Consider the following 14022-nt stretch of genomic DNA (forward strand, 5'->3'; position numbering starts at 1 on the left):
GATGTATATGGGTATGTATGTATGTATGTATATGGGTATGTATGTATGTATGCATGCATGCATATATGTATGTATGTATGTATGTATGTATATGGGTATGTATGCATGTATGTGGGCAGGTTTAAACGAGAAGTTAAACATTTTGTGAGAATGCGAAAAGTTAAACGTATCATATATGATTGCACGGATTATACACAAGTTTAATCATATATGTTTAAATACATGTTGCATTGACAACAAATAGATGTTTTAATCATATATGATTAAACAAACTCAAGGAAGTGTAATCATATATGAAATCAATGTTCAAAAAGGCGCGATATGGCGCAAGACGCGTCTCCGACATTACGAAATGGTCCATAGCGTTTATATAAGACGTGACTCACGCCATGACATCTTGAGGCACCCCGCGGCGCGTGTTTTTTGTAACACGTGATTTTTTTCCAATTTTTTTTTATCTTTTATGTTTTTACACTTTTAAATTTAGATTTTACTTTTTTATAGATCTAACTAATCATATCACTCACAGTTTTACAAATTCATAAATGTTACAGACTCACGGTTAAAATGAAGTTGTAAAATTACCTTTATAAGTTCTATTTTAAATATTTAATCAAAAACCTATTTTTATAATAATAATCTATATGATTTTTCTTTTTCTAATATTAATGTACATTTAATATAATTATTTGATTAGATAATATATCGAAAATATATTTCTATATATAATTTTCTATATATAATTTTCTATATATGATATACGAATTTGCCGTCATATATCACGTCTCAAGAAACGTCGCGTCCTCCCGTGGCGTGTAAGGCTTGAGGCTTGACCTCGCTGAACCTTGTATGATATTGAGACTTCTTGCATTCTCACAAATGTTTAGCTTCTTGCATAATCATTCCTCTCTCTCTCTCTCTATATATATATATATATATATATGTGTGTACATACATATACATACATTGCAAATAATATGGAAACCGTTTGAAAGTTAAGAACCATAATTGCAAATCATAGGCAGTTTCTATATGATTTGTCTATATATTGCAAATAATTTGGGTTGTAGTTTTGGTTGGGTTGAGATTTTTCAAACCGCAAACATTAAGTTGGGTTGTTCAAAATGTCTTCAATCTGGCCAACTCAACCCATGAGCAGCCTAATGCCAGATTAGGTTATGTAAACATACTAATTGTTAATCACTTGGATTGTAATGATCAAGCCTTAGAGTGGAAAATCTCATTTATCCCAATTTCGTATCTGAGTGCTGCCAAAGCCCTTATGACCATTGAGGTTCACCTGCGATGACTTTCGTGATTGCTCGGGAATTAGTCAATACGTGTGTAAGTTGACCTAGAACCCATGGTTATTAAAAAAAAACCATACTAACTGTTCAAAAATAATAATTATACGAGCCAAACAAGAACATACAACACACATCGACTAGTTTCTTTCAATTAATCTTCCCTCGTGCAATAACAATCAAATTCGAAACAAGTTAGTTCTTAAATCAAGATTCGTTTTTTTTTTTTTTTGTATTTGAATTTCCATGACCCATATGCATGCCATGTTAGATGGCTGAATAAACTAGAGATGATTTCAACTTCGAAACTGTTAAAATCTCACATCCGCTTAGATTATCATTTTATTCAAAAAGGCTCTTTTGGAAAGTAAAGAAGTCGACTTCCACTCGGTGAAAAATGAAAATGTAAAAGGGATAACAATATACAATCTTCTTCATTCCCTGTTAATACTCAATGGAGTAACTACTTGGTTTCAACTACAACTTCCTAGGGTTGCAAAAAGCCAACCTCACTAGACATTTAACAAAGATCAACATAACCCGTAAAAATAATACGCTACCATTAGTAACGTGTGTAAGTATATATGTTTCCAAGGTAGGATTAAGATTTCGGTTGGATGGATGGTTATGATCAAGAAAGCAGGATAGGTCCATTCTCGGCGGCAGTCCTAGCATGTTCTTGACCACTGTTATGCCTTGTTAATTGGACGTCACGTGCGAAATGAGTTCTTGCTTTTGCATAAGGAGCGCCTCTTGCTGTTTATCATATAGAAGATGAATCATGAGAAGGGGTAACTTCTACTCTGTTCGTTGTGAACATAATAAATGCAACATTTGATCTGACATAGTTTTATGAAACATGTTTAGATATCACTCAGATATCTTGAACTACCCCTCACAATGACATCATGAGGAATCTTGTGGATCAAAACAGCGCTATCAATACTTTTGACGAGTAAAAATGTAATTCGATTGACACTTGGCGGGAAAAAAAGAGATGCTGCATTCATTTTTCGGTCATCTTAAAAGGGAATTGTTGTAGTTACGGGATGGAGGGAGTATGTGCTAAGTCAACAAATGTTTTATGCCTCCATGACAAAATTGACTTACGATTAGAGAGTAAAATGCATCAAAATCCAACCAAGTTTTCCTTGATTCTCATGTAACAATTTTTTTTCCTCGGTTTCAAAATTTCCTATTTAATATAACAAAAATTCAAAATTTCCAATTTTCTTCTTCTTATTTGAGAGATGACTTGCCGATCTTGTAACACTTAATAACGTGGATGTCAATTTTCGAATTTTTTGTAGCCGTTTCATAAACGGGTATCCATGCCATCAAATTTTACAAGCACAAATCAAAATGGTAAAAAATAGAAAATTTTGAAAGTTTGTTACATCAATTTAAGAAGAAAAAAACCAAATAAGAACTAAACTTTTGTTGCATTTTACCCTTAGAGAAATATCTAAAATAATTTTTCATAATGACAAGAAATTTCATAGGCCAAGGTCAGTACAACTAGTACATTGCAACGACGACAATGGGCAAAAAGGGCGAGTCTAGCTTTGAACATTTACAAAAAAGTGAGATGTTACAAGTCATTGACATCCTAAAACATGATGCATTGCAATTTTGATAGGATGGAATGTGATTCATATGCATGTCATGTATAAGGGGATGGGGATGGGGATGGGGATGGGGATTAGATAATGCAACACAGTTCTTCAAATCACATATGTAGAAGATTTTTTCCTTTATAGGGGAGAAACTATGACAAATTAGTGCTTGCATATCTTACCAGCAATTTTCTGAGCTCGGAGGATGTTTTGACGCCTTTTCCACCAACATGTCAAGCAAGTGGCAATCAGAAGAAGCACTGCACATGACCCTAAGGCGATTCCGATCTTTGCACCAGCAGTAAGGTGGGGTCCACAAGTTGGTAATCCAGGTATCCCACAAAGACCTTTATTATCAGTAAAACTGTACACGCCCACAATCAATATTTGAGCATATTCATTTAATATATCAATGCCTACTGTTTACTATCAATTGTCCCTTAGTAAGGGCCCAGGGGGGCTGCCTGACTGCTTCTATAGTGTTTGGAAGCTCAATCCCGAGTCAAAATTGTAGATCATGTTAAGTTGACACCAATGCTATGAAAAAGGAGATGCATGTTCTTTTTTGAATTTCAGATGGGATGCTGACAATATAAACTTTTGAGAACTTCTACCAGCTACAAACAAAAACACCAACTTTTGATGTAATATGGCAAAGGTTCCCTTTTAAGAGTTTAAGATCAATATACATTCAAGTATTAGATTTGAAATTCAAAGCAGAATCGGTACATCTTTTTTAGGGACGAGGGAGTGCAAGAAAATTAATCTCAGAATGAATTACATTTTTCATCCGTGGTTTGGTGATTTTGACGGATCCTGTCCCTATTTTTAGGAGTATTAAGATCTAGGACTAATAACCACTATGGGTTATTGAAGTGTTCCTTCTTTAGGAGTATTAAGGTCTAGGACTAATAACCACTATGGGTTATTGAAGTGTTCCTTCTTTAGGAGTATTAAGGTCTAAGACTAATAACCACTTGGGTTATTGCACACAGGTTTAGGCTTAGGGGGGTGTAGTGGAAATCTCATCTTCACCGAGTTCGAATCCAGGCACTACCAAAGCCCTTGTGGCCATGGAGGTTCACCTGCAATGACTCCAAGCCATTCTTGGTCGCCAAGAAACCCACAGTTACCCAAAAAAAAAGTCTTAAGACTAATATAACCAAAGTACAACTAGAGAGAACTAAAAACATACTTGAAGCTTGCTCGGTGCAAGAGCCTTCCCCCTAGTGCAGCAGGGACTCTTCCAGTGAGGGAGTTGCTGTTGAGATTCCTACAACATGAAGACGTACAATAACACAAAATGAATAACGATGCAGCAAAATATTGTCCCATATGTGTTGTAAAATGATACTAATGCTTGCTTGCTTTTCTAATTGTAGAGTAAACCATTTATATCATGCAAACACATGAATTACAAATCATGGAACTGTAGTGTTGCTGTTAGGGTCTTGTATCAGACCTATATTCCAAAGTATGCTTCATATGTTTATACTTGTGTTGTTTTGCTGCTCGTGAAAAAGACGAAGAAAAAGAGTGAGCATCTTACAATATCCGAACTGATGTCAAGCCACCAAGGCTTTCAGGAATAGATCCATTAAAGAAATTGTATGAAAGGTCCCTGCCATGCAAATTCAGGTTCAGATAACACATTCATCATGTAGCTGCTAGCTAAATAGTTGAAACAATTACAAGTTGCATGAAAGCACAAAAAGTCAAGGTGATTTTGAACAGTCTACTGAGACGAGGAAAATGTTTTTGACTAATTGGATTCTCTTAATATCATGTAATAAGTATGCTTTCCTGGAAATGCATCAAGTACACAATTAGCTTTAAATTTGGATGGGTCGAAATGAATCAGAATTAGAGCTATTTTTGCATGTAATCAAAATTGTAGCATGTAAATCTATGTCATGCATAAGTTCTCTCATTCTCTCCATTTCTTTTGTTCTTTCTCTACCTCTTTCTACTTATGACCCCAATTTCTTGCCTTATACAATGTTTTCCAAATACTGTTCCAGGATCTACGTAATTCGTTTTTTATGGCACTTAACATCTCTTCTCATAATGAATATATTATGTCAGATCAAATTAATTTATTATGTATAATCCCCTGGAATGAAGGTGAACCAATAACAATGCTGATCTACATTAGCTTATGTGGGAGGAGATCTCTCGAAGAGTATTTAGTGCGAATTTCGGTCAACTTTCCGTCATCTTTCTTTGGCTGAGTGGCATGTATTTCCACGGTGCTCATTTTTCCAATTATGAAGCATGGCTAAGCAATCTGACTCATATTGGGCCGAGTGCCCAGGTGGTTTGGCCGACTCCACACATTCTGCCATTCCGTCCACCCCCAAAGAATGAAAGTTGGAAAACAGGACTTAAGAAAAATGACACTATGTACATGAAGTAACTAAATAATACAGAAATGCAAATCCTGAATTGTAAAGTTTGTACAAATTGGAAACATTGACAAGGAGCAGTAGCAATAAAAAGCCTATTGTGCTGGGACTTTTTGAGGTAGGCTAAAATCTATGCATATTTTGAAAATCCCAATTCTTATGTTTGCTTATCCGTAACAAAGATAAGCAAATATACGAACTCAGGTATCCACAAAACGACAGAAGCATGGTGATCTATAGAGTAACAGAAAATTCAGCATGTGCTCCAAATAAAAAAGTTCTCTTGATCGAGCAGCTGATAGGCAAGCAAACATGTCTGAGCAGGGTTGCTCCTACTAAATTATACTCACAGTACTTCTAAACTGGCAATTGTTCCAAGTGAAGAAGGAATGTGCCCCTTGATGCTATTTTCACTCAGGTTCCTGCAAATGGACAAGAGAGATGATGGGAAGTCAGGACTCAGGCCAATGATTTTACCCAGTCATCTATTGGTGTTCATGTAGGCATGTGGTACCATGTGTGCTTTTCTAGTAAAGAAACATTGATCATTGATAGTATGGATGTCTTTTCTTTGTTTTTCCTTTGAGTTTGTATATGGTGGGTTTCTCAATAAGATCAATTTTTTTTATTGCATGATGGACTCCCCTGAAAAACATCGGCGATAGAAAAAGAGCAAATTTTCATTGTGAACAGCAGATGATGTGTTTATGAGATGGATGGAGCCATTTAAACTTACATATTTTGTAGATGACTCAGCTTGGATATGTCAGCAGGCAAAAACCCTCTCAAACCTTGGTTGTCAAGACCTCTGATACCACAAGTAAATACAGAGTTAGAATTGTTTATAAGAAATGAGAATACCATCAGCACAAAGATTTAGCGGACGAAAACAACAGATTTCTAAACACACTTGAGTTTTTTTCTGTTCTTTTTCGGGAGTAATGGTGGACGGTGGTAGTGAAGCATGGGGAGGGATGTCTTTGTATGCAACCTTTCAGTTGCATTCTTGAAGTGGTTGTTTCTGGGACACTCAAAAACAGATGTGTAATCTGTAGTGATAAGAATATCGGCTATGAGTTAACAATTGCAGAGGTGGAATTCACCAAAACTTTGATGCATTTTTGTTTTTTAGGTATCACTCACAAGGATTTCTGTCTGAGCAAACACACAATTTATCTACAATTTATGTGATAGTTTGTATAATAAATGGTATAATTCATATATTAATTATTGGTTAGAATTCTTTGATCACATTATCGATGCATTTTTTATGTCACCTCACATCCCCCATGTTACAAGAATATTGGCTGAGTGGGGAAGTTTAAATGGAGAATAAGCAAGAAGAAAGCAGCCATACATTCAAAAATTATCAAGATCATGTAGCGATACTTTCACATCAACATAAAGGATTAAAGGTTCCAATGTATCCATATGTTCTCACATGAACAATAGACTCCCAAGTGTGCATTCATCAGAAGATCAAGATAATCTCGCATACTCGTATCAAAAAATACGAAGGCATGTGCATCATGGATCAAAAAACCCTTTTCAGAGTGAACATAACAATGCATTCAATCAAATTGTCAGAGAGTGAGTTCACGAAGGCAGGCATGTTGATACAGTGAAACTCAATTTTGCAAGCATTAATACTTCTGGGCATATCAGCCAATACCTACTTTGGGCCATTAAGGATAACTTCTGCTCAGGTCCAAGCACATGATTTACCAGGCATTGTAGCAAGCTAAGTTATAGTGCTAAAATTCATATGCACACCACATCATCAATTTCGTGGAGGATGAAAACAAAAAAAAAATGTTGTGCCTGGAAGAGAATCTATAAGATTCTGAAGTGAACAAGATTTTCTGTAACTTCTGGATTTTCACTTCCTAATCTGAGTATTCATTTCTTATCTTAACCACATCACTTGATATTTTTAACTTTCGTCCTAAGTTTTCAACCTTCATATAAATACCTCTCCTTCAACCTTTAGAGCAAAGAAACCTTTTGGACTGTAGGAACTTTTGATCAAAGGATTTTCTTGATCTCAGAACTTCATTTCCAAAATGAACAATGTGACACAACTGCCTCCTTGTTCTTCATTTTAGTTACACAAATGATTAATTGTATGCACCAAGGCCACCATAGCGGTTGTTACATGATGAATGTCTAAGTGTATGGCTTGCTCTAAGGAAACAATTATACCCGTGTCTATCTTGTCATTCTTTTGTTTGATCTTTGGAAAAATTTCTTAATTAGCAGATCTTTTGTAATAATGACAATTAAAGGTGCTTAATCAAGCAATGATTTTATTGCATTAGTGCTTACTCCAAAGAAGGTTTATATACGCCAATGCAGTATATTAGATATTATGGTGGAAGTAAATGAAACAAATAGACCATGCCAAGGGTAAAATTACTCTTTATTTGTGTGACCATGTTTGTGGTTGAACACCCAAACCACTATAATTACAAAGAGAATGGGTGAGGTTTAATAAATTCAATCTATTTGCTTTCTTGTAATACAATCTTGTTAATACATCAATTGTTCCCTATGAAGACAATCCAACTTGCCCTATCCAGGTTGAGTTGGTTTCATAAATTTTATTTTGTTGCAGATTTTGAATCAATATGACAAATCATATCAGAAATGTCAACTGAAGCATAAGACAAACTTACAGTCCATCAATGACCCATTTACTTTTAGCGCTATCAAATTGACAATCTACTCCACTCCATGGATGCTGCTGTGGAACACATGGATCGCCATTCCAACCAAAACGAAGAGGAAGACCCAGGGCATTCTTTAATTTCTGCAGAGCTCTTACTACAAATGAAAAAGTTTATTTCATAAGAATTCCTTCTGAGGCTTTAAATTCATGAATTTTTTTAAATTACTACTCAACAACCAAATATGTCAAGCTACGTATGACCAAATAAAAAGCAGAAAAATTAGCCCCCTTATTATCAATATGCAATACGTGGCAATTCAGCTGTTTATTTGCCAACAAAAGTGCTCAAATTAACAAACTTTAGTTGGCTAAATGGAGCGTTTCAAGAGCTAAACTGGGCTTCACAGTGTTGCTCATTAACACAACCTTGAGCTTATATGAATTTTCCTGTAAAAATCATCTAATTTTAGGGGTTTCCCCTACCAGACGTGGGTAAGAAAATGTTTAGCAGTTTCCGGGTCTCTTTTCCGCAGGTTCTATTGATAGAAAGGTAAGGTTGTAACTAGTCTATGCATGAAGAATATTATCTCCTATCAGTTGCCAAGTTTTTTGCTTCTCGTCATATACATGATTTTCATACTACATTGGAAGAATGATCCCAAAAATCAAGTGCCTGCTAGATGTTATTGAAGTAAATATATAATTGTTGTTAATGACAAACAAAAAGCTAAAACTACAGTTGGAGTCTATGAATGGACATGAGTCATTTCGATGTAACAAAATGACCTGTGATTGATTCTTCCACTAGACTCCATATGTTCTAGCAGAGAGTGGTATCAACCCAACTAAAGTGGCATCAGTTAACATCTTAAATCACTTCTAATTTCCCTTTAAAGAGTTAGACTTATTACAGGGAAACCATTGATTTAAGTCACACTAGGTGATCGCAATGTATATGTATCAGCAACTCTACATGCAGAACAATCGTGTACAGCTTTTTCGCCAAAATTTTAGTGCCTGTTGGGAGAGATGCTTTTGAATATGAATTGTCTGGTTAATGTGATATGATCAGAAAGGAGAAGCACTTGACTATGGTGGCAAAGCATGGATCAATTTAGCATAAATTAGCTTTTGTTGGACGTTCGATGCTACCATGAGAAAAGCACGTTCAAGCATGACTTGTTAAAATCTCAAGGATGTAACATGGTTTAGAACTTGATTAGCCCTATGATTTTCAAACAAACAACATAGTTGGCATGGACTACAGTTGCAATAACTTATTGACCATTTGTCTTTTGGTTTCATTACTGTCGCGAAGGATTGGAAATGAAACATGGAGATTCAGAAAATCATTAAGGAAATAGACAAGTAAGGTAGCTATAAAAGGTACCTTCGTCAATTAAGGTTTTGGACTCAGCTCTGACAATTTCGAAGATCTCTATGGCACTTATTATGGCATGACTGCCTTTTACAGGGTGCATACTTATTGTCAAACTCCTTCCACTAACAGCAACTGTCGTATTCAACACAAGAGCACTATTTATATCTCCACTCATTTTGACGATATCAATACCTTGATATTCAGTATCACCGTTTATTAGGATGTCAAACACCCGTTGTCCCTCCCCTGTGACTGATGGATCAATCTCCGCAAAGTGCAGCCAAATGGAGTAATTTCTATTTGGATCCACATCCATTGTGTACGTTAGATCAGGCTGATTATCAGTGCTAACAAGCGCAGTCTGGTAAAGAGCTTCCGGGTAATAGTTTGGTACATTTGAGGATAACTTAATGCTGTTTTTTGTGGCCAAAGCACGATCAGACTTTTGGCCGAAAGTAGTAATGGAATTCCAGAATCGGTCTCCACCCCAGTGGTTCCCACTGTAATCCACATCAAATTTTGGACTTTTAGCACCACAGCTGAGTCTTTTATGAGTTCTTAGAATTGTTCCTCGGCCCCATCCTGAGCCGTAGTTGTATGCATTATTGCCAACTTGAAGAACTTCGATGGAGAGTACAGCTGGGTCTCCATGACCAGTGCTGTGAAAGCAAATAGAGGCGGTTCCGTCTTCAAGAAACACAAGGGCCTCGACAAAGGCTTGCTCATCATCATGGTTACTCCAACCTGATGACAAAGAGTAAACTACGGTCCCTTCCACAGATACATCAAACAAAGGTTCGTTGTCGAAAGTGGGATCATGAATCAATCCAAGAAAGACTCTCACTGAATAGTGGCCATGAGGCACCCTCTCTATGTGATAGCAATTTTCAGGACCCGTAGACAAAGGAAAATAGCGAAGTGTACTAAGTGGAGGAGTGATATAACTTGGACGGGTTGCATTAGCACTAGGTATCCCACCACTATATCCAAAATCCCTGTACCAAAATGTATTTGTTGGTGGCGTGTGGACGTCCTTGCGAGCTCCACAGCTTATTCTCAGAGCATATGGTGCTGCATTCATTGAAAGCCAGATAGTAGAGATAAAAATCACAGACAAGACATTCAAATACATACTAAAGTATGTTCATTTGAAATTTAATTGGTTCAGCAAATAACAGAAATACAGAGTCACTTCAAATCTGTATACACCATAACTCAAAATAAAAAAATTGGGCAAACAGCTTCTAAAATCATAGCTATTTACTCTGCATATTGACAAAGTGTAATGTTCTTTCAACTTTCAACTATGAACATTTCTGCAACATCAAAGATGCTAAGAATAACAAATTATAGGACAGAAAGTGCTTGCTTGAAAAAGCAAGTGAACACTTGAAGGATATATCACCAATGAGACATCACATCCCATGGGAGCAAATATTGTCGGTGTGCACTCTTGTAATTTTGGGAATATTTGAAGGGGGAGTGAAGTAAGAATTGTGATTGTTATAATGTAATTAGGGGTAGAAGTCTGAAAGATTTGAAGCCCTTCTCCCACCATATCCACCCAGCTTCCAACTGTTGCAAGCAAAAGTAGCTTCCTTCAAAATTCGGTCATTTCTATTTACCAGAAGAAAAAATACATCCGTTAGATTTTTATTAAGAATTGTACTCAAGCCAAAAGCTTTCCCCTAACACCCAGATCCCACAAAGTCGGTTGAATCTCATAGTGCATATAAAGTCCACAGTTAATATCGTGTTTGCAGCCGAAATCACGGACAAAAGGGAAGGTCTCCGTTTCCTAATGAAAACAAGAATAACTTATACCAATTTGTTTGCTGCAAATGTTTAGTTAGAAGTTGAAACTACTCAAACTTTACAATCTCACATTTGATCACAATCTCACAAACTACGCATTAGTGATAAGTTCCCAATTCTTTGATTCACATTAGATACAACCAAAAGTAAGCATAAAAAACTAAGGAAATTATTCGACAACTCAAATTAGAAGGAAATATACTAATCTAGCAAAACAAACCCATAAACAAGGAGCAAAAACTTAGTGATTTGTCGCATAGAAAATCCAAATAAGAAGAATGTAAGTAAGAAAACCTTGGTAAGAAGGTGTGAAAGCTGCAAGGAAAACTAAAAGGAAGGTGAGCAGTGAGAGTGGTGTGAGCATCTTCGTCTCCAATCCTCCCACAATCTCTTTCCCTCACTAAACGTTTTCGCCCTTTCACACCCTTGAGGTTTCTGGAGAGAGAAAGACAGGGATGAGTGGGGAAGTCTTAGGACGTGACCCCAACACATAAATTAAGACTAAATTACATTTTACGTCCTTTAACGTTGTAGGTTTTAACGGAATCCGTCTCTAATTCTTTAATTTTAGATTTAGAATTTAGAGCATTTTCAATGCCTATACAGCTATACTATATTTTCTTTAAAATAAAATATTAAAAATCAAAATTTTTAAATAATAACATTCAACTTCAATAGTTACTTTACTATATCAATTATAATATTAATTACAGAATATTTGATAAAATCATATTTCTTTCTCTTAAATATTTATTTTCAATACCTCTATTAGTAAGAAAGTATTAAAATAATAATTTTTCTCTCTATTTAAAGATTATCTAAATTTAGAGATTTTTACAATCTCTATCTTTTTTTTTTTAGCATACAAGATGGTAGAGGTTCTCATGGTTAGATTGATCTGTTGAAAACATTTGAACAACTCAACCTAATGCTTCTAGTCTGAAAAATCTCAACCCAATCCAACCCAAATTATACAGGTTGATCGGGTTGATACTTTGGTACATCAAAATAATCTTCTAACTTTGAATATATTGTTTGCTCTACTAATAATTCATTTTTCATCATCAACCATTTTGTACAACTTATTCATACTTCTTAGATTTTAAGTATATTGTATTAAATAAATTTTCTCAATTTGCATATATATATATATATATATATATATTTTCACAGTTCTTGAACATATATATAAAGGAGTTATATAGAGATGAAGAATAAATTGAATATATATGTATATGAAAAAAGGGTAATTGATGGTGTAATTGACTAATGTACATATTAATAAGGACTAAATACTCATAATAAATACAAGAAATGAAGAGATATCATATTCATCGGGTTGGGTTGGGTTCAAATCAATGTAACCCAATATCTAACGTTTGAAGATTTTACAACTCGATTAGACATCAAGTTGCTTCGATTTGAGTTATTTCTCATTGAGTTGGGTTAGGTTGATTAGGTTTTTGAGCACCCCTACAAGATGGCATAGTTATTGGAGCAAAGAAACTGTTAAAATCTTTCTTTTCTTTCATTTTAGCATAGTTGTTGGAGATACGTTTATCCTTTCATGTTTACAAATTTTATTGGATTCTTACCTCTCACAAACGATTATTATAATTTCTTTTAAATCTAGTTATATAAGAGATATTTTGGGTTTTTTGTTTTCCTTTCAAAAAATAAAAAATTATGTATATTAATATCTATATATAGAGCCAGATTTGGTTAAGAACATTTTGTGGTGCGAAAAGGGGATCAACAATAGTATGCCACATCTACAGCACATTCATATGACATTTAGCAACAATGATATAACATCTATTATGAATGTTATAAAAAAATCACGTTAATATATTCATGATGAATCAAGACACGCGTCTCGCTCTCGTTGTCCAACATAAATCAGGTCGCAAATGTATTTTCTTATATATATATATATATATATATCTATACTACATATATAACCATTTAGATCACTGTCTTAAATACAAGTTACTAAGCATATGGTACAATGGTTTTATGCACCAAATTCAAAAATCTCTTAAAGACAAGTCATAAAGCATATGGTACAACCTTTTTATGCATGGACTTTAAGAGAGAAATGCAGAGCTTCTATTTTGGTTAAGGTCAAATATGCTTTTTATGTTCTCTTCTTTTCTACCTTCTTCCTCATGAATACTCTGCTCCAATCCCGTTCCCACCAAACCATTTTGGGTAAGTTGAAAAACCTTTCTCTATTTTCTTCTTTTCCAGCTTCTTCTTCATGAAATTTCCTGCGCCAAATCGAAAATAGTAAGGTCAGCATTAGATTTCTTCAATGGCTGCAAACCTTGCACAAATGGGAGGTTCCCAAGAAGTCTTCAGCGGTGCATATAACCAGGCTTTGGAGGTTTTGATTTCTACACAGCTTCTTCAAACCCCTAGCAATTTCTCTGAGGTAAGGTTTTGCTTTCTGAATTCTCTTTCATGATTTACATAGAAAATATTGTCCTAAACATGTTCTTGATTTACATAGAAAATCAGACTTGCATTCTTGCTCATCCTTGTTCTAAACATGTTACTGGAACTGGAAGTTATTTGTTGAAATGCATAATCCATTCTTTTACATTATGCTGTGTTATATGGGTGCTATCTTGATTTTAGGCATATAGTTGATGACTCGACCTCAATAGTTCTAGCATTTTACAGTATGGATTATGGAAGCTATATGCTTAGACTCTTTGCAAATGAATCAACAGTATTAAACAGCCCCATAAGAATGTGTGTGTGCATATGTATTTGTCAAGTTTTTTTCTTTCAAGATGCTATTCTGTTTTGGACTGTTTGGGACTGCATT

General features: G+C 35.1%; 1 protein-coding gene across 2 annotated transcripts; it reads right to left on the reverse strand.

The window, feature by feature from the left end:
* Positions 1-1670: 1670 nt before the first annotated feature.
* Positions 1671-11622, reverse strand: LOC112522695 (receptor-like protein 4). 2 transcript variants are annotated; one of them, XM_025131983.1, is made up of 10 exons: positions 11484-11622; positions 9585-10445; positions 9384-9506; positions 8001-8148; positions 6062-6133; positions 5676-5747; positions 4470-4541; positions 4116-4193; positions 3103-3284; positions 1671-2060 (listed from the first exon to the last, which is right to left on the reverse strand). In XM_025131983.1, exons 1-10 carry the CDS (start codon positions 11551-11553, stop codon positions 1936-1938), a joined length of 1803 nt encoding a protein of 600 aa, XP_024987751.1. In that variant the 5' UTR covers positions 11554-11622; the 3' UTR covers positions 1671-1935. The 2 variants fall into 2 exon arrangements, with proteins under 2 accessions (XP_024987751.1, XP_024987750.1); XM_025131982.1 differs by having other exon boundaries at positions 9384-10445.
* Between the last annotated feature and the right edge of the window lie 2400 nt (positions 11623-14022).

Source organism: Cynara cardunculus (assembly GCF_001531365.2).
Source record: "Cynara cardunculus var. scolymus isolate 2C chromosome LG 12, CcrdV1, whole genome shotgun sequence".
Taxonomy (NCBI): Eukaryota; Viridiplantae; Streptophyta; class Magnoliopsida; order Asterales; family Asteraceae; genus Cynara; species Cynara cardunculus.